The sequence below is a fragment of the Acomys minous genome, assembly GCF_964271855.1.
Source record: "Acomys minous genome assembly, chromosome: 10".
Taxonomy (NCBI): Eukaryota; Metazoa; Chordata; class Mammalia; order Rodentia; family Muridae; genus Acomys; species Acomys minous.
The window spans coordinates 89123431-89148280 of NC_140491.1; the positions used below are offsets into that span (position 1 = coordinate 89123431).

At 39.9% G+C, this 24850-nt stretch overlaps 1 protein-coding gene and 1 long non-coding RNA gene across 3 annotated transcripts in view; one reads left to right on the forward strand and one right to left on the reverse strand.

Annotated features, from left to right (window-relative positions):
• Nucleotides 1–550: 550 nt before the first annotated feature.
• STAM2 (signal transducing adaptor molecule 2) overlaps nucleotides 551–24850 on the reverse strand; it is a 37731-nt gene continuing 13431 nt past the window's right edge. For both annotated transcript variants that reach the window (XM_084799164.1, XM_084799163.1), the window contains exons 2-14: nucleotides 22558–22642; nucleotides 21587–21662; nucleotides 21380–21478; nucleotides 20312–20458; nucleotides 19157–19226; nucleotides 18220–18406; nucleotides 12450–12544; nucleotides 10426–10508; nucleotides 10204–10291; nucleotides 8718–8772; nucleotides 5967–6117; nucleotides 2841–3007; nucleotides 551–912 (exon numbers count right to left, since the gene is read on the reverse strand). In XM_084799164.1, the coding sequence (XP_084655290.1) occupies nucleotides 684–912; nucleotides 2841–3007; nucleotides 5967–6117; nucleotides 8718–8772; nucleotides 10204–10291; nucleotides 10426–10508; nucleotides 12450–12544; nucleotides 18220–18406; nucleotides 19157–19226; nucleotides 20312–20458; nucleotides 21380–21478; nucleotides 21587–21662; nucleotides 22558–22642 (1532 nt within the window). In that variant the 3' untranslated portion in view covers nucleotides 551–683. The remainder of the gene's footprint in view (nucleotides 913–2840; nucleotides 3008–5966; nucleotides 6118–8717; nucleotides 8773–10203; nucleotides 10292–10425; nucleotides 10509–12449; nucleotides 12545–18219; nucleotides 18407–19156; nucleotides 19227–20311; nucleotides 20459–21379; nucleotides 21479–21586; nucleotides 21663–22557; nucleotides 22643–24850) is intronic.
• Nucleotides 17404–17837, forward strand: LOC311607458. The gene is made up of 2 exons (XR_014782598.1): nucleotides 17404–17470; nucleotides 17547–17837. It is a non-coding gene; the product is annotated as an uncharacterized lncRNA (long non-coding RNA).

Below are 24850 nucleotides of genomic sequence, written 5' to 3' on the forward strand. Positions count from 1 at the left end.
GAAGGCTAACACTGGGTGGGGCATCCCCAAAGATGTCAGAGGAGTGGCTAATTGCTTTGCCATATTTGCATTGACATGATTTTCACTGTTAATAACAGAAAACATTTTTGTGCCTTCCAAATTGCTCTGGCTTCTATAGACAATTATATGCTAATTATTACTCAGCATAACACTGAGAGCAAAACTGACAGTACTGAAAACACAACTGTAATTTAAGGAGCCAAAAGGAAATATGCTGGCAAGCTAAAGGCTTACACTTTGTTCGCCTTTTAAAATAACAGGGTGTGGGAAATTCAAAAAAAGAAAAAAGTGCAGACAAAAATGTTTAAAGGTCTTTAGTGCTCCTCAAAATCACATCTCAGAGGAAACAAGGTTTCTTTAAAGAGAAAATTTCACACTCCTACCTCATACCATGTAGTGTCATAAGGCTACTCAGTGAGGGCCCAGAGAGTACAACACAACTAATGGGACACATCTTTAAGCTGCCTTTGATCAAAAGATGAGCTTCAAGCAAACTGGACTGAAAAAAAATCTTTTATGGCCTTCAGAGTGAGGTGGGGTTTTGTGCTTTATTTATTCATGGGTCTTTTTGACTGAGAGGGGAAAGTTTTAATATTTCAGATTAGAGTCTCCTAGGTTGCGTGACACAGCTATGAAGATGTTCAGCAGGCCCTGGCATGTCTCTAAAGGAGAGGCTGCTGATGGTAACTTGCTTGCGGCTGTGCGGCTGGAGGTGCAGGAACTGCCACTGGAAAGCCAGCCAGCTGTGGCAAACCGGACGCCGTGTTCTGGAAAGAAGACACATCTGCTGACATGCCCATGGGCTGTGTGTAAGCAGCTGTACCAGCAGCTGCCTGAAGATGAGGGCTCTGGTTCACGTAAGAAGGATGGGAAACAGTGTCCTGTCCAGTGCTGCAAATAAAATTTTACAAAGAAAATCACTTTTACTTTTGCTCAAGTAGTGGCAACAGATCATCATGAAAACATGCCTTTTCATCTTCTTTTCAAGCTTATGTAGTCACCATACTGTTAACATATTTTTTTTGTCTATTTGGTAGGTTTTTCGATATAGGGTTTCTGTGCATAGCCCTGACTGTGCTGGAACTCATTCAGTAGAGCAGGCTGACCAGCAACTCACAGAGCTCCGCCTGCCTCGGCCTCCCAGTGCTGCCTGGCAGGACGAGAGCTGTTTACTAGGGAAACATGAGGACCTAACAAATCCCCAGCTGAGCCCAGGTCAGGGCTACAGCACAGGCTTCAGATTCAGTGAGAAATTGGTGAAAACACGAGGTGGATGGTACTGGAGAGAGAGCTCAGCAATTCAGAGCACCTGCTGCTCTTCCAGAAGAGCCAGCGTGCTTCCCAGCACCCACATGACAGTTCACAACCATCTGCCACTCTAGGATCAGAGGACCTCATATCCTGTTTTGGCTTTGGAAGGCAGCAGGCACACCAACAGTGCACAGACACTCATGATGACAAAACACCCATACACATACAATTTTAAATAAATAGTGAAGATGAGACGGAAGAAGGCCCACACACATGTGCAGCAAACTGGCAAGGTAAATACACCCACATAAACATGCCTACACCACACACAAAAATAAAAAAGGAAGGAGAGAGTGGTGGCAGGCACAACATCAAGGAGATGGGTGAGGAGAATAAGGCTTTCAAACAAACAGTGAAGAAACTCAGGGAGCTAACAATGAAGGCACAGAGAAAGGCCTAGCTACAAGTAGAAGTAAGAAATCTGACGAAAGGCAAGCTGTTCCTTCTACCTGAGATGATGGTGAGCACTGATTAACTGATTGACTGATTGATTGATTGGGTCCTATACTCACAGGGATCTGCCTGCCTCTGCTTCAAAGTACTAAGATTTCACATTTTTTATTTAGACCTCAAGGCTGCATGCAGTAGTTAAAATGAAGTGTTCTCTTGTAGTCTCTTATACATTGTAATAGACTAAAAAAATTTTAAAAAGAGAAAAGTGCTCACAAAGCAACAAAATATAAGACTATAAAGCTTAATTTAACTTGCTTTCTCCAAAACCTCTCTTTCAAAGCACTGAAAACACTGACAATGCAAACCTTTGTTGTCTGTGGCTCACTTACTCTTCAGGTACTCTTTAAGCTTCCTACTGTGGACTTTAAGATGAAAAGGGACCTTACAGGACAACTAATACTGAATACATATTTTCTGTGATAAAGTAAATAGGAAAATTTAAAATATGACTCTCAGAGTAATGCTTGTATAAAAATATTAAACCGCAGTTAACCATCCAAACTTACCTCCTTTTATAGGTGAAAGCAGTGACTTTTTGTCATTTTTAAATATTTAGGAGCACATACAAGTATATGTCCCTGGCATTACTTCATTAAGCTAACTAACCAGAGCAAGTGCTAAGAACACTATGGCATCAATCCCTATGAAGGACCACTACAGATAAAGACTTTGTCTAAGATCCTCAATTAAGAGTTAAATCTTAGCAACCAACAAGGTACTAGGTGAGGTAAAGCAGCACATTCTGCTCAGTGAGAGCGGTAATGGCCATTTCAGCAACTCCACCGTAAAAGTAAGAACAGGAGAGCTGGGCGCGCAGCACACACCTTTGATTCTAGTACTCAGGAGGCAGAGGCAGATGAATCTCTAACTACACAGTGAATTCTAAGACAGATACAGCTATGAAGACAGACTGTCTCAAACAAACAAATGAACACACAAGCAAACAAGCACGCAACGCAACAAAAGTAAAAATTGGAAATATTACTGTAAGGAGAAGAGTCTGTAGGTTCTCACTCTAAAACTAAGGAAAATTAACACAGCTCTCTAAAACTTACCTTAAATATGGAGTTTGGATGCTGTGTGCTGTTACTGAACTCATATTTGGAGGCAGAGATCTCAGCGAGCCCATAGGATCTGGCCCTAGGTTATAGCTCTGGGCAACAGATACTTGATGAATGCTAGGACCCAGGTAGTGCCCACCATGCGACTGGACTGGGTATGTCTATTAATCAAAGAAAAAACATTGATGCCTTGATCTCTCAATCATTTACTAATCTTATCTGAAACTTTAAGACATAAAGGAAATAAAACGCTTAATTATTTGAGGAACAATCTGATTCTACCAATTTTTTTACACAAACAAAAAGTGGAGAGCTTCCAACTCATGATGTCAAATCAATGAACATTTACAATGTGCTTTTAAGTGTTCTTTGATTTTGCAGGAGTTTAGGGGGAAAGTGGGGGCTGCATCTTTCAGCAGAAGGCTGCAATCTATCAGGAGTGTTGCCACAGAGCCTTCCCTAGAAGAGAAGCCCATGATTACCCCAGGTCACCTTGAGAATGGCTTCTCCAGCTCCTCCCTGTTGGAGGAGAGGGTGAGGGGTCCAGTTGTCTGGGGTGCCCTATCTCCTGCTGTGCTGGTTTGAATGACAAAAGACCCATAGGTTCACAGGGAGTGGCACCATTAGGAAGTGTGGACCTGTTGGAGAAGCTGTGTCACTGGGGGTGGGCTTTGAGGTTTCAGATGTTCAAGCCTGGCCCAGTGTCTTTCTCTTCCTGACTTCTGTCAATCCAGATAGAGAACTCTCAGTTCCTTTTCCAGCACCATGTCTGCCTGGGTGCCACCAAGCTTCCTGCCATGATGACAATGGACTAAACCTCTGAACCTGTAAGCCCGCTCCAATTAAAAGCCTTCCTTCATAAGAGTTGATGTGGTCATGGTGTCTTTCCACAGGAATAAAACCCTAACTAAGAAACCTGCCTTCAGAAGATAAAGAGAAAAAAGGAGTTGTGAGGATAAAACAAAAAGCATCCTCAGGAAACTGCGAAAGGTCACCGGATGCTTGGGTCTACCTGTACAGCTTTCACAGTAACAGCTACCTGCTTATTCATAACGACATTCAAAAGCAATCGTGTTTTTAATGAATGCCATACAGTAGCAATCACTGCTCCAGTTTTGTTTAAAGCAAAGATCACATTAAAATCTAGAATAATAGGAATGCCAAATAAACTACATTAGGTGCAATGACAGGCAACCCACGGCCAAAAGGCAGAGACTGTGGGAAAAGACTTTTGCAATTCACTGCTTGTGTCAGATGCAACTAAGGGTGTTACAGCCCTATCTACTCTTAGGATATAACGTTTTTCAAAACAACAGGAATTTCTGATTATTTCAACTAAACTCACACATGAATTAATACAGTAAGATGCTGTGTGAAAAAGTAAACCTCAGAAAGCCTTAAGAAGGAAAAGAAGACCAGCTGTACGGACTGCAACACGGAGACCTGGCACAGGGACAAGCACCCTTTACTGACACGAAGCAGACACAAGTTGGGGTACAGTGGAGCACACATTTCTACTTCTCTCTACTTTCACAGCAGCAAAAACAGAAGTCATAATGAATAAACTTCAGGCATCTTTTTTCTTTTTCTTTCTCTGCCCTCCCCCCCCCACCAGAAAGCCTTTATAAGCTCATATGTAATCTTCAAAAAGTTCAGAGCATGGCATATTTGATAAATGCTTCTTGTCTGGTATGACAGTTACCACAGTAACCATTTAAAAAAAAAACTTAGCAATTATATTGTGTTACATCATCTAATTTATGCACCCACATTCTAGTTTTTCTCCTTGGTGTCTCCTTCACACACGCCAATGAATACCAGTTTTTGTAAATTAACATGAATTTTGCGCATCCATACTTAATTTAAATTTAATTGGCCAAAATTTGAAAGATGCTTCAGAATGAGGATACTGAAAAAATGAAGTATTCTCATGTCAGCTGGCAGGCACAGAAACATGGAAGGTACTGGATAGGTGATGCTGCTAATGGGTAGCTCCTGGCAACGACGCCTCACGGCTGTAGCAACGCTTCATTACATAGACTTTTAAGTCATGAGTCTAAGAAATGTAAAGCATATACAGGGGGAGGAGGTCCCCCTCAGTCACAGGGGGAGGGGAGTAGGGGGAAAGTGGGAGGAAAGAATGGGAGGATACAAGGGATGGGCTAACAATTGAAATGTAATATGAATAAATTAATAAAATATTTTTTTAAAAAGAAAGAAAATGTAAAGCATGCTGAGAATAAAAAAGCACATTAAGTAGTCTTTAAATAATTACCTAAGACAAATCTTGAACGAGGTTTTTAAAGAAATATTTGACCTCCTTGTTGAATAGTTACCCAGAGGATTTACACAGCAGGCCCTATGTGAAAGGGTCCATACTTTATAATAAAGGACCTACATGTACAGAGGTAAAGATTTATACTCCATACGTAGTACAAAGGCATACAAAGACAGAAATCCCCTAATATGCCTAATGGTCTTTTTAATGTGTTAAAAATGAACTAGAATGTATTTGTGAAATATTATATCTAATCGTTATGGCAAAGTATCTAGACAATACTTCCTAAAACCATCAAAGTTCATGTCAAGGACTGCATATGAAGAGCCCCCCTCCCACACACCAAAGGTTTGTGTGCTGGGAGGTCTGGCTTTCACGTGCTTGGTGCTGACTATGCCAATGAACCAACCCATCAACGAGTCCACAGGTGAGTGCTGTAAGAGCTGAGAACTTGCTGGAGACACAGACCACTGCCAGACCTTCACTTCTCTGCTTGCCACCTGCCATGAGGACAGAACGGCTCTGCTCTACCACATGCCTTTTCAGGCCCAGGGCAACTGAGCCAGCTGCCCACAAACAGACATCTGAAATCACTAAGCCAAATAACCTTCTTTCTTTTAGTTGATTTTCTTCAGGTACTTTGTCACAGTGAAGGAAACAGACACAGTTCCCAGTATTATCTTTTTTGGGGGGTGGGGGGTTGTGAGCCTAGCCTTTAACAGCTGAGCCATCTTTCTAGGCCTAGTTTTATAATTTTATTCATGGACAACAGCTCTTTAATATTATGCTCTTAAACATTTAACTTTTAAAAACATGGATATTCTCACAAAAGCGATGCTCACCTGCCCTGGGACCCCAGCCGATGTAGCTGAGTACTGTGCGGGGTGGAGCTTTGAGTAGACCGAATACACAGGCCCTTCATTCACCAGCTTGTTATACAGGTCCAGAGCTTCCAACACCTTCACATTCAACTCAGACAGCTCTGAGTGCCTCCTAAAGAAGAGAAAAGTATTTTCATGCAAATGTAATGACTGTTTAAGTTTAGTGCATTTCTGTTCATACTTCAAATGGTTCTTTTCATACGCAGTGAAAGGACAGTCACAAAGGGTCCACAGTGAGGCTGATAAGTCTCTTAATAATATGGAAACGTCAGAGCTACACCTCATAAATTACAATCAATTCATAATTCTGTTGCTAGAATTTAGTTTAATACATTATAGACTTCTGTTGAAAATTCAATTACAAAAAGTCTATATCTCAGTAAAAGTCTATGCCTTAATTATAAACCTCACTAACACAGTATGCATGTGAAACCGACGTGTGACTTAAATAATCATGCACATTTTAACTTGCTTAGATCCATGAAAGGACCAACTAAAAAGTATTTAAATATTATCAAGAAAACACAGGTAAAGCCGGTATATACACAAGCTAGTCTCCACTGTTCTTTACTCACTTAGTGGTTTTGAGGAAGTAAATAAAACTAGACACCTCACTGTATAACAACAAATCCAAATAAGCATTTCCACATTCACCCAGGAAACGCATGGCAAGAATCCTTCTGATTTGGTACAATTTTTGCCTACTCTCCTGGGAATAATAAATGACAGCTTACAACCAACAAATCTGTACAAGTTAAATTTTTGTGAACGGGGCACCTAGGGTAAGTAAGTATTTAGGGAAAGCAGTAGAAAATCAGGTTCCAATGGCCTGGAACAAGAACAGGACATCAGTATGAAATCTCAGTCTTTGTGATGACAAAGTGAAGTGGACAATTTAATTTTCTAACAAGAGAGTTTTAATCTCACTCTCACCCCCCATAGGAATAGCATGCTGTTGCTGATTCATTCAAGGAAAAAATGGTTTATATTTATCTTTCAATTCCTGACAGGAACAAACAGCCAGTGAGACTGTACAGTGCTGCCCAGCACAGAAGCTGCATGTGTATGCACGGCTATGAAACACTGAGAGCCGCTCGCCAGCTCACTGTAACAGCAGCTGCCATTCAACGGGAACTGACATCAGAAACAAGAGCTGAGCTGTAATTCCTTTAGATATTTTTCTCTAGTGAGATTCTTTATATTTAACAAAAGCAATGTTATACTGTCATATTTTCCATTTACAAATGACATCATTGCATCAACAAGTGATTATCAATGGCAATGATTTCTACTATGAAACACAGAATGCTTAATTTTGAAAGCCAATTTCACACTGAAAGGCATTTTAGCTATCTGCATTTTTATGGTCATAAATAGCACCATGCTGACTATCCCAATATCTGATCACTATATATATCCCCATATGTATTTAGTATGCACTTCAAATGGCTTGGGTAAAGAATATATTTAGGTCCAGAAAAACGTGGCCTATAATATGAATGGTCATTTTCTTTCTCAACTTTTCCGATCTGATTACTCACTAATCCTTAATAGCAGATGTATAAAATAGGTGTGTGTAGCTTTCTCCAAAACTATAATCTACTGCTAATTACCTCATTTTTGTAAAATTACAAAAGACTTGTAAAAGTTCGCTGTAGAGGAGCTGGAGAGATGGCGCAATGGTTAAGAGCACTGGCTGCTCTCCCTAAGGAGCCAGGTTTGATTCTCAGTTCACAACCACCTGTAACTCCAGTGTGAGGGGCTCTAATGCCCTCTTCTGGCCTCTGGAGGCACCAGGCACATATGTGGTGCAGACATACGTGATGGCAAAACACTTACACACATGAAATAAAATAAAAATAGGTTATGGAGCAAACCATTTTTTCCTCAAATGATTCATCAAGTTTGACATTCCTACCAAACAAAACAACCACAAAACTATTAGAAAATGTAACAAGCTAATTCCTTTCTTCTTGCATTACTTATACAGCAGTTCAAGCACTAGGGGCAAGAATGGAGAGCAACTCCTTCCCTCTGGACTTCATTCCTCAAGCGTCTCCTTCCAAATTCAGAGCGTGCGGGGGAATGGCAGAATGGCTCGGAACCCCATCCACCACTGGCGCTGCCGCCCCATCTCAAGAGCAGCAAAACCAGGGAGACAGGGAACTGACGAGGCAACAGGAGCAGAGACAAGAGAGAGAGCAGAAGTTGCTGCACTGCATTTATCTTCTCAAATTAGGGAAATTTAATTTGTTATGTTGCCAAATGTCAGTCTTGGGTCTGCAGCCAGTCAATGCTTACCTAAAACACCCATTTTCATTGTCCTCGATTCACTTTATTCTTTTTGGTTTTTCGAGACAGGGTTTCTCTGTGTAGCCTGGACTGTCCTGGACTCACTTTGTAGACCAGGCTGGCCTCGAACTCACAGAGATCCGCCTGCCTCTGCCTCCCGAGTGCTGGATTAAAGGCGTGCCCCACCACCATCCTTTATTCTTTATTACTCAATTCCGGCCCCCAAAATACAGCGACTGGTGTGATAAAATGCAAGAGTCCATGGTTCTATGCATGCCACATTGCTACCATTGATGAAAACAACTAGCACTACCAGCAAGCAGTTAAGAGTTTGTAGTAACTGTAAGAGTAAACAGTAACTGCAGGAGACGGCCCAGTCCCGTGAGTGGTAAGCCTGCTCAGGACAGGGAAAGACCTCACCTATCAATCTCTTCAAGTTTTTCATCTATCATTGGACCCATCTGTTGGCAAACATCTGTAATACAGAATTACAAATACAGAAACAATGCAGCTTAAGTCAGTTTTAACAACGTTTAAACAAGAGAATATGCATCGTTATAGCTTATGCTAGAGAACATATGATAAAAGATCTATTTTTAACATTCACAGCACCTTTACTATTATATATTACTATCACAGACCAAAAGCAAGGTCAAAATTGGACTAAAGAACTCAGCATGATCCTGGAGCCATCAACCAAGTTTAAGGGCAGTGGTGGTCCCCACAAAGTGTGAAGAGCACCTACATAACTATTAGCTGAGTAAGGCGAGCTATGTGCACGTGTGCACAGACATTAAATAGGAACACTTTTCACGTATTTAAGACTTTTTCAAATGCAGGGCTGATAAGACAGCTCAGCAGAAAAAGGAGCCTGCTACGCAAACCTGGTAACCTGAGTTTGATGCTATGGACCCACATACGCAGCAGGGAACCAGCTCCACAGTGATCTTCTCTGGCTTCTAAATGTACACATGGCATGCTCACCCACACATACACCATGCACATACATGTATGTGTGTGCACGCACTCACTAATAAAAATATAAACAATTCATATATTTCCACATGTAAAAACAAACATAATGGGAAAATACTCCATATCTATAACTAAGTTTTCTTTTATTTTAAAAAAAAATTGCCTATTTACTGTATCTTTTCACAAAGGTAATTGTTTGGTTTTGGTTTTGTGGGGGTTTGGACAGGCTCTCACTCCATAGTCCAAACCAGCCTTGAACTATCTTCCTGTGTTAGGCTTCTTTGTGCAGGAATTATAAATATGCACAATACCTCCTGCCCATGCACAGATCCCCAAATACTAGGGGATAGGTTGTTTCTTTGGTTGATTGGTTGGTTTTTGGTTAGAAACCCAAGATGGGTTCTTAACACATAACACAAGTTCTGTTTTTGCTTTAAACTCTAAGAAACTGAAGGACACACAGTCAGAAGGCAGTTAAACAAAAAGAAGCCTTTTTACACTTTGATTTGATTAATACGATGTGACTTTTTTGTTTTGTTTTGTTGTTTGTTTTCAAGACAGGGTTTCTCTGTGTAGCCCTGACTGTCCTGGAACTTGCTGTGTGACCCACCTGCCTCTGCCTCCCGAGTGCTGGGATTAAAGACATGCACCACCACCACCTGGCTAGGTTGTTATTTCCAATCCTGCCTTTCCTCTGGCCAAGTTCACCAGTGATCTTACAGAAATACAAGACTCCCATTGTGAAGTGGTGATGGAGTGTGACAATATCTTTCAAGTGACACTTACACTACTTTATTATACAGGTCTGTTTCCTACCAGAATTTCAAATCTCAAAAAGCAAACAGGAGGCAGGAAAAAAAAACTTGGAGATATTCCAACAGTTCATATATATGCTAAGCAGCTTTAGGATGAGCTCATGACAATTAAGTACCTTCTAAATCCAAGAGGTCTTGGGAGTCAGGTTTTGAGTCTTTTGGGTCTATGCTCTGAAGAACCCGCAGGGCTCTATCCATTTTATCCTAAAAAGCAATAGGAGATACTAAGGAGTCCAAAGAGTTAACTTCACTGGATGGAAAGGCACTGCTCGCAGGCTTTCCCAAAGATAGCACATTTTTAAAAAGTCTTGGTAGTTTATTAAACAAAAGGACAATACCTCATCTATATAAACAGGCTCAGGCTCTGATTTCTTAATTTCCTCCACATCATCATCGATTACATTCAATTTGTCCACCGTTGCTATGGAAACAAAATGAGTTTTAAGCTCTTCAATATTTACTTTGGCAATTCAGTAGTTAATTTCTAAGTGGCCTATTATTATCCATAGGAAAAAGTGGAAGCTCCTTAGTCATCACACTTCATAACCAGTCATTCATTCATGCCACAATGTTTACTCAGCACTCAGTGTGCCAAACCATCCCTCCCGGAACTTAGATACACACCAGTGAATAGATCCGAGAATCTGGTGTTTGTGGAACTTACATTCAAGTGGGATAATGTGCAGCATTTGTGAGCACTGTCAATACAGACACTTTCCTGAAAACTGAATATTATCACTGGGCGAAAAAATATATAAGCGAATAGATTTTTATCATTAAGCCAGTTTCACTTGTAACTGTAAGTTCTTATAAATAGAAAACTCAGCCTGTACTACCTATTTGAACAAAATAATAGACCTGACTTAACCTAACTTTGACAGTTAATATAGTACAAAGCTACAACATTTCATAAAGATGTTAAAAAATAATTTGTAACTATACATATCCTGAAAACTATCTAATACAAGTTCCTTGGAGCACTGCTAGAATGTACCCAACTTTAATTATATTTTGATGGAAACTACATTATTATAAAAAACAATGTAACTAAATGAGGTCCAACAGACACTCCGAGTAAGTCTTTGGCTACCTTTGAATCATATGCAAAGAGAGTTCAAGAAAACACAGGGGTAGAAGGAGAATCAAGACCACCTTTTACTATTTAAAGATGTGTTACTGAAGAGAGGTTGGGATCAAACCTAGAACTTTGCACACACTAGGAAATCATTTCACACCACACTCCTAGCTGAATATTTCACTGTTAAAACAGTACGTCAGTCTCTCCCGAGTATGCCAAGGGAAAAGTCACTATATGGGGTGTCTTCTTTTTTATAAATTTATCTGAAAAGTTCCCAAGTTCTTAATGCACTAAGAAAGCCAGAGAGAAAGCAATGCACTCTGCATCTACATGAGTAAGTCTCCCCTCACCCAATTTCATTTCTCTGAATGCTTCACTCTACACATGTAAACACTGTACATGGTGCATGAAATTTTCCCCACATTCTTTCTGTAGAATGGGGAGGGTTGCCTCTGCCTCAGCAGCAGTTTGAGTGCAACCTAAAGCCAGACTGGAAGCTAGAATTCTGGCTCTCTCCCTTAGCAGACAAGTTCCTCCACCTCACCCTCCTTCATCAGGGCAGCAACAGGACTGACTTCACAGGCAGTGAACAATGTAAGCGTGCTGAGGGGTTGAACCAGCCAGCCATCACCACCAGCAATACTCTGCAGGACTCTAAGAGGCTTCTGTACACTTCAGCATGCCTGCAGAGCAAACGCCTGTGCACTCAGTGTGGCTGACTACACAATTTATAGTTACAGGTGCAGGTCATATTGAGATGGAGTAACATTTAAACCGTAAGCACTCACAAGGCCTGTCATCTTGCTCGACACTTGCTGACGAGGGCCTACGTGGTTCCCACCTTCACTATGGTTCCAGAAACATTTTTGTACAGATCAGATACAAATTGCTTCTCAAGTGATTTAAATATTAATTTTACACAATCATCACTATATACATCAACACTCAAAGGATTTGAAATACAAGGTAAGAGCTCCTGGGCCTGACATGAGATAAATTAGTTCCTTCATCTAGTTAAGAAGCTGCAAAGACTATAGACACACAAATAAAAGGAAAGTAAATACAAACATACTCTTTTTTTCTAGGAACACACTATGCAGACTAGGTGCACCATGAACTTACAGAAGCAGATGCCTGCCTCCGCCTCCCAGGTGCTAGGATTCAATGTATGTGCCACCACGCCCAGCTCCCATCTACTCCTAAATGTCAATAATAAAATCCAAGGGAAAAGACCTTCAACAGATTGATGTTTCTCTGAGAAACCAAAACCCTTTGCTAACTTACCTGCGTCAGCTTCCATGTCTAGGTTGGTTGTTACGAAGTTAGAGGGGAAGAGCCCCACTCCTCTGTGACTCTCCCCTTTCCACCAGTTGGCATCACTGAAACCAGAGCATGAGAACAGTCATTTGCAGTTCTCCATCCTGTCCAGAGAAAACTAAGAACACTCACAGCCCTTTCAGTTTAGCTTCCATCTGGCTATACATGAAAGTGGTTTTCCTTCCCCTAGACAGTGGGACAGACCTATAATTCTAACCACAGAAAGGCAGAAATAATGAAACTAATGAAAACATAGTTTAAAAATACAAATCAAAGTAAATCTGTATCTCCATACCTAAAATTTGAAGCAATCATCAGTGACTAAACCCCAAGCTAAACCTCCACACTAGCAGCATCTGAACTAGTTGGCAGCTTCCTCATCTGCCTATTTTCCACCCTTTCACACATAAAAAGACAACTAACCTGACACTTGTGTGGATACACGCTACCCGAGAGACAGCTTCTTAGATTTATGATTAGAACTTCTGATCCCGTTCATCCCTGTTAAAGTTCTATCACAAGTGCATATCACATTTAATTTACTCATTTCATAGGTTATTCTAGATCACCCCCAGTCTCCCAATATTATAAACACTGAATACTCCAAGAGAGGTGGGGTGGATGCTTTGGGGACATAGAGGCAGATGCCTCTCTGATTTTGAGGCCAGCCTGATCTATAGAGCAAGTTCCAGGGCAGCTAGGGCTACAAAGAGAAACCGAGACTCCAGAAAACAAAAGCAAACAAGCAGAAAGGACTGACTAGTAACCATTCTGGATTAGAGGGCCTATAAACAACAACTGCTCTAGGCGTGTTCAGGATAATGACCCGTAGGCTGGGTGTGATCCACGTATGCCTATACTTCTCCTTCTTGGAAAGACCTGCATGAGTCCAGGAGTACAAGAGCAGTTTGGACAAAACAATGAAACTGTCTCCAAAAAAAATTGATGGATGTGGGGTGGGAAAGAGGACAGATATGCAAACGAAACCACTGCTGGCTCATGGGATATAAACATGCTCAACTTTACAGATATTGTCAAATGTTCATTAAAAAGACTGTGGGAGTTTCACACTCCTTCCTCCCCAAGGAGCAAGTGAGGAAGTCATCGTTCTCCATACTTGCTAACTGTCCACGCCTGCAACTGACAACAGAGATCATATCTCATCATGCTCATCTGCATTTTTCAAGCAAGCATCCGCTTGTAGGACACTGCCTCTTCCTCAAACTTGTTTTTTTTGTGGTTTTTTTTTTTTTTTGAGACAGGGTTTCTCTGTGTAGCCTTTAACACTCCTGGAACTTGCTCTCTAAGCTGCTTATTCTTATCTTTGCCCATTTAGCTTTTCCTACTGGATCACAGGTATTTTTTCATGTATTACAATTCTTTATGCTCTTAGAATGGCAACTGCTTGTCTCAAGACCACCGCGCTCTCAGACAAATTCGGTAATCCTTTCTCTGTGTCTTACATGGTTATGCATCTTTCTCTGCCCTAAGTTACTGAGCCTAATCCCCCCACGGATTTGTCTAATAGTTCAGATTTTCTTTTCTGTCCATCTCCCATGTTTAAGTCATTAATTCATCTGGAATCAAACTGCATGTACTGTGTGAATCAAACTTCATTTTATTATATGAAGAGACAATCAATGCAACAAAAATTACTAAAAGTTCACCTTTAAAAAAAACCTAATTAATAATGCTCTGTCAAACAGTAAGCTGCATCTGCTCATGAGCCTATTTCAGTATCTCACTCTATTCCAACAGTCATAGAGGAATTCATTATCTACAGTTTTGTTTTCTGTGGCTTCAGTTACTTGGTCCAAACATAGTCATAGTCCAAAACTACTTTGTTTCTTTGTTTTGTTTTGTTTTTCTGAGATAAGGTTTCTCTGTGTAGCCTTGGCTGTCCTGGACTGGCTTTGTAGACCAGGCTGGCCTCGAACTCACAGTGATCCGCTTGCCTCTGCCTCCCAAGTGCTGGGATTAAAGGTGTGTGCCACCATGCCCTGCTCCCAAAACTTTGGACCATGCAATTTGTAAGTTTTAAATTACATGTCATCTGCCTAGGAAGTGAATCATATGTTCAATACATTCATGAAGACTCCATGGCCCTCCTGTTGTCATGTTAGTTTACTTACTGCATACCATCACATTTCCAAATTTGGGGGGGAAATTTTTCAAAAGGAGTTTAAATTGAAATGCAGATATTTATGTGATAGGAGAAAACCTAAATATTTACAATGCTAAAGTTTATCATCTCTCTATTTGTATGTTTATAAATATAATGTGTACTTTTTATTTCTTAACTTTTAAAGAATTGTATATTTTCTCCATAAACTCCTTACCTACCTTTGCAGGTTATTCATTACTAGATCACTTTATTTATTTTCTAGTAAGTGTGTGTGCGTGAGTGTATATATGTGCACCAAATGCATGCAAGGAGGCCAAGGAGGACAGAAGAGGCATTGTACCTTCTACAGTGGAGTTACAAATGGTTGTAAGTGGCTGCACTGATCCATCGAGCAAACCCAGGCTCTCTCTAAATCCTCACAACTGCTGAGGACAATTTTTGTTACTATTGTGAATGACATCTTCTCTACATTTTCTAAGCATTCCACTGATTTTTGTACATTAAGTTTGTACCCAATAACCCTAACATAAACTTAGCTGTTTACTAATACCACTGATTCTCTTAGACTCTCTACATGGTCTGTCATAGTCATCTAGAAATAACCATTTTTTGTTTACTTTCTAGAAACTTCATGTGCTGAACTGTGGTTCTTTTATTTGTTTTTGTTTTGTTTTGTTTTTCAAGACAGGGTCTCTCTGTGTTAGCCTTAGCTATCCCAGACTCGCTTTTGTAGACCAGGCTGGCCTCAGGCTTGAACTATGGTTCTTAAGGATGCTTTTGGTTTCCTTTTTCTCTTTGGTAGGACTAGGAACTATATCCAAAGCTTTTTCACACTAAAAAATAAAAATAATAAAAAAGCTCTTAACACTGAGCTGCCCAATAAGGAAGAATCTTAGGATTAACACTGAAGCAATCTCTGTGACTCTGAAGCATTTCATTTACTGAGTTTCACAAAGATATAAAAGAGTTATCCATTACCTAAAGTCTTTTTTTTTAAGATTTATTTATTTATTATGTACACAGTGTTGTGCCTGCATGTACACCTGCAGGCCAGAAGAAAGCACCAGATCTCATTATAGAGGTTGTGAGCTACCAAGTAATTGCTGTGAACTGAACTCAGGACCTTTGGAAGAGCTGCCAGAGCTCTTAACCTCTGAGCCATCTCTCCAGCCCTACCTAAATTCTTAAGACCAGAAAGTTCTGAGATGTTATATATGCTAATTTCCACATAGGAAAAGACTCGCAGTGAAAACAAGGCCTCTTCACTTGTATATGTCTGGTCCTTGGCTACAGCAAAGAGAAAACTAACCAAGACAGGTAGCTTCTAAAGACTGAAGCTGACACTTGTCAAGAGGAAAGGAAATTATAGAAAAATAACTAAAAGCACACACCTTTAGTCCCAGCACTCAGGAGGCAGAGGCAAGTGGATCTCTTGAGTTTGAGGCCAGCCTGGTCTACAGAGTGAGTTCCAGGACAACCAAAGGCTACACAGAGAAACCCTGTCTCCTAAAAAGAAAATCATCATCATCATCACCATCATCATCATCATCATCATCATCATCATCATCATCATCATCATCATCATCTGTCTTTCGTATTCTGAGATTTAAGAAGAGGGAGAGATTAAGGTTTTCCCATCTAGCTTTAGGTCTTGGGCTGGAGCTTAACTTATTTAAAAGAGCTTCCCAAGCCTGACATCTGAGTTTGATCCCTAGGACCCAACTGTGGAAGGAAAAAACTAACCATCTAGCCATCATACACATGACATAGCACACATGTGCCCCTCCCATAAGTAAATAAATAAATAAATACGTTTAAATCTCAGAATCAAGAGAACTTGAGCCTTTCTCCTTCTCTTCAGCTATGAACTCTAACAAAACAACTCCCCTGATGACTATCACAATGACAGTGGTGAAAGGAAAGCAGCTGCCCTTGATGGATAAAATCTCACCTAAGAAAATTATGTCTACCACAAGCAAAGAAGCAAAAACCCAGAAACTGTGGTGATACTGTCCCAATCACTTTCTTTTTGTTTTTTGTTTGTTGTTGTTGTTTTGAGACAGGGTTTCTCTGTGTAGCCTTGGCTGTCCTGGACTCACTTTGTAGAGCAGGCTGGCCTCTGCCTCTTGAGTGTTGGGATTAAAGGAGTGTGCCACCATGCCCAGCTGCCAATATTTTTCTTAAAGCTTCTTTTTTACTTTTTAATCAACCCTCTGGTTAGAGCCCAGACTCCTTTCAGTATCTTACAATTTGCTTTTTAAAATCAACCCAAGGGGCTAGGACATAACTCAGTGGCAAAGCACTACCCTGAATGCACAAGGCCTGGGTTCAATCTTTAGCGGTGAAAAACGTGGAACAAAAACACTGCAAGATTGATCTGAAATAAAGCAGCCCCTGGGCAAGCCTCCTCTACCACATGTCTACACCAAATGAAGACTGGCTTGCCGTGCCCTGAGATAGCCTCTCTCATGGTTCTGTCTTGCATATCAATGTCTACAGAGTCGTTTTAACTCCCTTACTTACCTAAAGTTTCACAAAGAGAGAACTGTGTCCTCATTCAATTTTTATTGTAAGTAGTCTATTACATAACATTTTCTCTATAAATAATTACAGCAGCGAAGCAAAACCATATGTATGTAGCCACTTAAAAATAGGCTAGACTGGGCCAGCAGGATGGCTCAGCGGGTTCAGTGGAAGCCGGCAGTTTGCGTTTGATCCCAGAAGCACAGGGCAGAAGGCTGACTCTTGAAAGTCGTCCTCTAACTGCCACATCACAGTGCTTGTATGGACACACACAAATTCATGCACATAAACATTAAAACTACTTATCTTTACTTCACATTCATCTCCCCCCCCCCCCCCCGTGTGTGTGTGTGTGTGTGTGTGTGTGTGTGTGTGTGTGTGTGTGTGTGTGTGTAGGTCAGAGGACAACTTGCAAGAGGCAGTGCTCTCCTTCCAGCATGTGGGTCCCAGGGACTGAACTTAGGTCCTCAGGCTTAAAGACTAAAGTCCTGACCCACTGAGCCAATCTGCAAGACCATATCCACTTCCTTGAAAAGTACAAATAAAGTTCATACAGAAATGTCAATTTTCATGCCGGGCATGATGGAGCACACCTTTAATCCCTGCACTCTGGAGGCAGATGGATTGATTTGAGTTTGAGGCCAGCCTGGTATATAAAGTCCAGGACAGCTAAGTTTACACAAAGAAACTCTGTCTTGAAAAACAAAGACAAACAAACAAACAAACAAACAAACAAAGAAAGTTCAATTCTCTATAACCTCAACATTTGGGAAATTAAGACAGAGGCCTTAAGAGCCAGGCCAGCCTGGGCCACAGAGTGAGAACCTATCTCTGAAAACAAACTAAAAAGACTAAAAAACAGAATTAGGCTCAAAGCAGATGTACCTATTTTTTCCCTTAGAATTTTAAATGATAAAGAAATGAGGGGAATGCAGCAATAATATGTGAAGACTGGGGAGGATCCAGGCATGGCTTTTGATTGCTTTGACCAAGGTTCTCATTGCCTGCTCTATTCTTCAAGAAGGATACTGCATATTTTCAGAATATTACACACACACACACACATAACACAAAAAAAGTAAAATATACCTGTCATCCAAAACCACAATAATTTCACCATGTTTAAAGGTGAGTTCGTTGTCCTCCACGGCTTCAAAGTCGTACAAAGCTCTGACCCTCCGTGCGGTCTTGTTATTTAACTGACTCTCTGAAGGTGGGTACAAAGCTCTTGTCTCTGTACACTGCTGCTTCTGCTCTTGCAATGATAATTCAATAGCTAGTTGGAAAAATTTAAATGCAAAGATATCTAGAATTAATTTTAACATCTAAAGAGCTTTAAGAATATTAGATAACATGTTATCTTGTTTAAATTCTAACAAGTTAAAATCTTGTTTCCAATTACATAACAATAAAATATATTGTTAAAATATATTTAACAATAAAGCAGCTATGCACTTCTTTTTATTGAGACAGGGTCTCATGTAGCCTTGAGCTTGCTAAGTAGCTGAAGATGACCTTTAACTCCTGATCCTCGTCTCTGCCCCTCAAGTGCTAGGACTTCAGGCATATGCCACTAAGCCTGTCCAAACAAATACTAAACGGTTAAATTCACGAGGGAACAAGGACACGTGACTTTTTTTAAATAACATTTTTGCTCATCCCTTATTATCACAGTCTGCAATATACAGCAGCTATTATTTTTATAGCAAACAGATTGTGACATTATAATATGGGTAGCTTTCCATATAGGACAAACCATGAACATATTTCTGTGCTTGAGTCATAACTTTGGCATTAAGAAAAGGTGAAATGTAATATCTCCAGAGGTAGAAGATTAAAAATACTAAAAAATGAATTAGGTTCATCTTATATCATGTCAATGGTTTTCCTGACTTTTAAGACCCTACTGCTTTTAGATTTGAGAAGAATTAAAAGCCCACTAGTCTTTTTTATAATTTTTCTTTCAATAAAACTTAGTGGTGAAGCTATTTTCAGCAGCACCAAATTATCATGCTCCATCACTTACCTTTAGCTATGTCCTCATCTTCTTTGTTTTTGTTCAATGATGTACCATTTTTGGCAGCAGCCGAGGCAGTCTGTAAGCGTATGAGTAAAATGAGCACAACTACCCTTTCAAAGGAAGCACAAGCTCTATAATTACGTGTAGATGCTAATTTAAAAATACTGATAACTCAACTCCATTTAAAAGTGAGGATCTCCATGATCATTTAAGTAGCTGTTTTGAAATACTAACACTAAACATCAGTTTTCAAGAAAACATAAGTGCACTAAAGACACACAGTGACTACTATTTTACATAGATCTAAGTATCTGACATAGAACTTGGAATAAAGACCACGGACTGTTGATGGTCTCTTATTCAGGGGAGGCATCAGGGGAGGCTGACAGGAAGAGGGTACATCGACTCAGGTCCACCTCAAGTTCTCTGCTGCTCCCTGCGGTTGGCGAGGAGCAGCCTTTCTTACTGCAGAGGACTAGAGAAGGTCCTCTTGAGTATGACGGCACCTAAGGCAGTGTCCAGCACTTTGAGCCATCAACACTCAACACTCATTTTTTTTTTCTCCTAAGACAGGGTTTCTCTGTGTAGCCTTAGCTGTCCTGGACTCATCTGTAGACCAGGTTAGCCTCAAACTCACAGCGATCTGTCTTCCTCTGCCTCCCGAGTGCTGAGATTAAAAGCATGTGCCACCATGCCTGGCTCATCATTAACTTCTTAAGCATAAGGCTAACTTGAACATCCTACACTTTTCACATGATTCCAGACTTTAGAGTACCATTTCAAACATTTTTTTTGTATCTGATTCACTTTTTAAATTTCTGGCATTTAGAAAAAGACTGAATGTATTTTTACTACATGCATACAATGTAACAGGCTCTCAGGGATGTAGAGGGAAATAATAAGACATTCCTTGCTAAGAGCAAGATAGCTCAGCAGGTGCTTAACCCACTGCCAAGCCTGCTGGCCTGAGTTACAACCCCAGGAACCACATAGTAGGAAGAGGGGGCCAACTCCCACAAGTTGTCCTCTGACCAGCACTCTTGTTTTGACACACATACCACACACAGGCGCGTGCACAAATACAACCCACATTCTTTGCGAGATTTTATATAAGATATGTACCTTCAAACAGTAGAACCATGTTCTGAAATAATCGCTCACCTGGGAACCTGCTGAAGGAAATGTAACTCCTTCTTCTTTCATAGCTTTAATAGTTGCAGATATGAGACTGAACTGGGGGTCCTTCTGGAATTCTTCTGACCATTCCACCATTAGAGATTTTAGTTTTTCACATACTTTAGGATGAGCCTTTTAAAGAAATGTTAAAGAAGAGGGAATAAAGCAAACAAAAAACCCATGTCATTCAAGTAAGCACTTACATTCATCAAGAGGGTTGGCAAGATGGCTTAGCAGATAAAAATGCTTGCTGCCAAGTGTGACACCCGGAGTTTGACCCACAGAACCACACTGTCAAAGAGAAGCAACTCCCCACAAGCTCTCCTCTAGCCTCTGCACATGTACTCTGCCATGTGCTTGAGTGCACATGCATGTACATACACTCACAGAATAAATGAAAACACTTAATTTAGTAACAGAGAGTCGCCACCAAAATTCTCTTTAAGTACATAAAGCATAAAGTGCAGTCATCTCTAAACTAGTTGGGCACTTGAAAGATGCTTGTTCACATTTTCAGATATAGTTGCTCCGTGAGAAAAAACAAAACACTCTTCCAGAATAGTTCTTGCTCAAATGACTAGAAATATTTTATACCAAAGACCACTTGCTCTGTTCTCTTAATATTCTCCTTATGACATTAGGATTTTTGCATGAACATGAATAGCAGCATGAGAATGTTGCTTTAGAGTTTATGTTTCAAAAAACCCAGAAAGTGTCCTTTGCTCTAACATGAACAGTGGGAGTCAGTGTCTGGATCAAGACCCACAGACACCAGATCTGAGTCTCAACTACGCTACTTTCTAGCTGTGTGACCTTGACAAAGCCAAGCTTCAAGAGAGGTTAAAAATGAAGCAGTGACCAGACCTTAACCAAGATGAGCTCTTACCAATAATTACGTACATATGGAAGAAAACAGCCAGGGTGCTATAACTATCAAAAATCAAGGACGAGAAATTTTACCTTAAATAAGGTGGTTTCATCGGCAATGCAACTTTATTATACATAATTAAAATAATGCACAGAACATTTATTGTGCAACGACTTAAACTTTACCTTATTTTTTATCACAGCACGTACTTCCGTTGCAAAATCACGGGAACACACTTCTAAGTGAAATATCTTTCCACAGTTTGCCACACAAGCTCCAAGAAGCTATCAAATAAAATAAAACCAACTATATAAACATCAAAGTGTTTGCAGACTAAGTTACTGAGGTGAAAGCATTTTTTAACGGGGTCAATTGACATGACATTTACTCACAGTTAACGCCTGCAGAGCAACATGAGGGACCTTATGGTTTACCCTTTTCATTATGGCTTTCAGGCAATCTTTTGCACTAAAAAAAAAAAAAAAAAAAAAAGAAAGAAAAGAAAAAGAAAAAGGAGAAAGTTAAGAATTTTCTGATAGTTTCAATTCAAATATTAAAAATAAAAGGTATTTCCTAACTAAAAGCTTTAAAAATAAAATTCTGCAAACATCTTTTTTAAGTATGATTTTACATACTATGGTTCACAGATGTTTAAAAAAACACATGTGTATTCCAATATCAAGAGAAAAATCACTTAACCACAAAGCTAGTCAACAAAGAGAACTATACGGTACAAATGCTTTCTCCTGAGACTTTCCACCAGCAAATTCTCATCTTAAAAGGCTCACTGGCACATGTGAATGTGGTATGAAAGCAGGATGCTAGCACACAGCACATCACCCTCTGCTAGAGGAAACCAGAGCAGCTTAACAGCTGTGTCCTATACAAAGGCACTTGTTTTTTTACTTTCACTTTTCATTATGTTACCTGCTGCATTTTAAAAGGTTCCCATAAAAGTCTGAGTCACAGGGAAATTCCTACAATAGCCAATGTATTATGGTTAGCACGCATCCCTGCTATGAAAGCCTTTAGTTTTCTATGTAAACACAGATCAGATTTTCTTTTTGGGGGTGTGGGGTTTTGAGACATGGTTTCTCTGTGTAGCTCTATCTCAGAGATTGGCCTGCCTCTGCCTCCCGAGTGAAAGGATGAAAGGCATGTACCACAACCACCCAGCACAGATCAGATTTTCTCAGGACAAAGTCAATACAAAACCCAACCTACTGGATCTCTTTACTTCTATCTCCCTGAACCGAACAGCTAGCTAAGTGTTACATAGTAAATTTAAATAAATGTTTCTATTAAAACTAGCATGTCAGCATCGTTCCAAATTAGCCAAGCTGCTTATCCATGAACGCCTTACCCATTGGGTGTGCTTCCAACCCTGTCACAGATGTCCATAATCAGACTCCAGTCCTCTGTAGTGTTGTACTCATTTGTGGCTTTTTCTGTAAGATATATTAACATATATAAAAATTAGAACATATCTTTAAAAAGACATTAAGATAACAAGGAAGCCCAACAGTTAAGAATCTACTTTTTGGGGCTGGAGAGATGGCTCAGAGATTAAGAGCACTGACTGTGCGTGCACAAACAGACACATTAAAGCCTTACCCTACCAAGAGCTAGAATTACAGACATGAGCTGTCAGGGCCAACTTAACTGCAGTTTTAAACTGTATCCTATAATGACACAAACTAAAACTAGCTAACTGTTCTCAGATATACCAGTAAAATGTCTTCTAAAATGAATTATCAAAACTCTACCAATCCTAGTTTGGAATAAATTGTTGTTTCTAGTACATCAAACAGTACCTAAGGCGGGCGGTAAATATCAGTATCAATCCAAGAATAAATGAATGGTGTACTGGATGCACTTCTATATCCCATGATGCTACTGCAATGGCTGCAATGTGTTGCACAGCTGCGGATGAGAACATAATCTTAAAGAGCCTGAAAGGGAATGCCCAACATGGCCCTAGTGAATCTTAGATTAGCTTGAGCTTTACTGCTGAGCAAACATCCAGCCTGCTTGCTCAAACTTATGTAGGAGACAAAATGGAGAAGGAAAGGCCTTAGAGGGCTTCAAAGAACCTCTCGTGTATGTATAACTTTATCCTGAGTCCGAAGAATAAACCACACATATTATGATGGCTTTGTGTTTGTCCTTCCTCAGCCTGTGACAGTTTTACTTATCTATACTATGACAGAAGCTACTTCTTTTCCTTTTATGATATATTATGCCATAAAATTTGAACTACTATACTTGAAACTTAATATTCACTCATATTCTTTTGTATACCTATTCTTTCTTTCTTATTTATAAGCCTGAAGACTTATATGTATATTGGTATGTATATCTTAACCTTGTTTAGTATACAGTATAAGCCAGGAATGGAAAAATATTTTCATAAAATTTGTTAAACATCTCCAACATTCAAGAATCTGTCCTGGCACTGGAGAGATGGCTAGGTGGTGAAAAGCACTTGTTACTCTTACTCTTTGATTCCCAGACCCATATACTGACTCACAACCATCTGTAACTCAGTTTCCGAGGATCCAACAGACTCACATGGTACACATACATGCATGCGAACAAAATATTCATGCACACAATGTAAATAAATAAAAACTTTAGGAAAAAAAATCTGTCCTTTCTCAGGGCCAGACATGGTGGCTCACTCCCAGGAGGCAGAGGCAGGAGGATATCTGAGTTCAAGGCCAGCCTGTTCTCAGCTACACAGGGAAAACCTGTCTCAAAAACAAACAATAACAAAAGACTCTGTCTTGTCTCACTAATCTGAGCAGCTGGCACTTTTTTGACTACCCCTATGTACAGTAGACACAAACACTGCTCAATCATTTAACCTACACATCTGTCAGGTCCAATCTTGGACCATCTAAGTTGTTCTGCCACAACACAACTTTTCATGCTTATTTTTCAAGTTTTGGTTATGTAATACAAAGAGGTACACAGCCTATTATGATACCTCCAAAATCCAACCAATAACACAGAAAGAAACTACTCTTTTACTTGATTTGAATTCCACAGAAAATGGAAGTATTCTGATTTGAATATTTCATCAAGGCTAGTTTACTCTGTATGAATAGAGGACTCCCAATTATTCTTTTAAAAATGTATAAAATGTGAAGACTTTATAATGGCCTGCCAAAATGGATTTCATTTTTCAAGTGAACTAAATAACAGTTAAATATGTGCTTAGGAATATTTTAAACTCCTGGAAAATATTAAATATTATAATTAGGAAACCTTTCTTTTACAGCATGTCACTCTGCCCAGTGCTGGAGCCGCATCTTATATTATCCAGTGTCCAATGCATAGAGGGGAGAGGACTCAAAGAGCTCGCCTGGGGTCTAAATGCTAACCTTCCAGAGTTTGGTGGGTGTAAGTCATAACACTTCATCACCAGGGTTTGATTACTGTACAGAGAGAACCTCAAATACACCATGAAAGAGTTCAGAAAGACTCTAACAATATCCTAAGAAGCACTCCTCCAATACCTACAAGGAACAAAGAGTCCTCTCTACAAAGTCCATTATGTTCACAGCATGGCTTTGAAAAACATCCAAGTCTATCCACAAAACTTTTAATACAACAGGCTGATTCAGTAATAGAACATGAACTGTATAAAACCA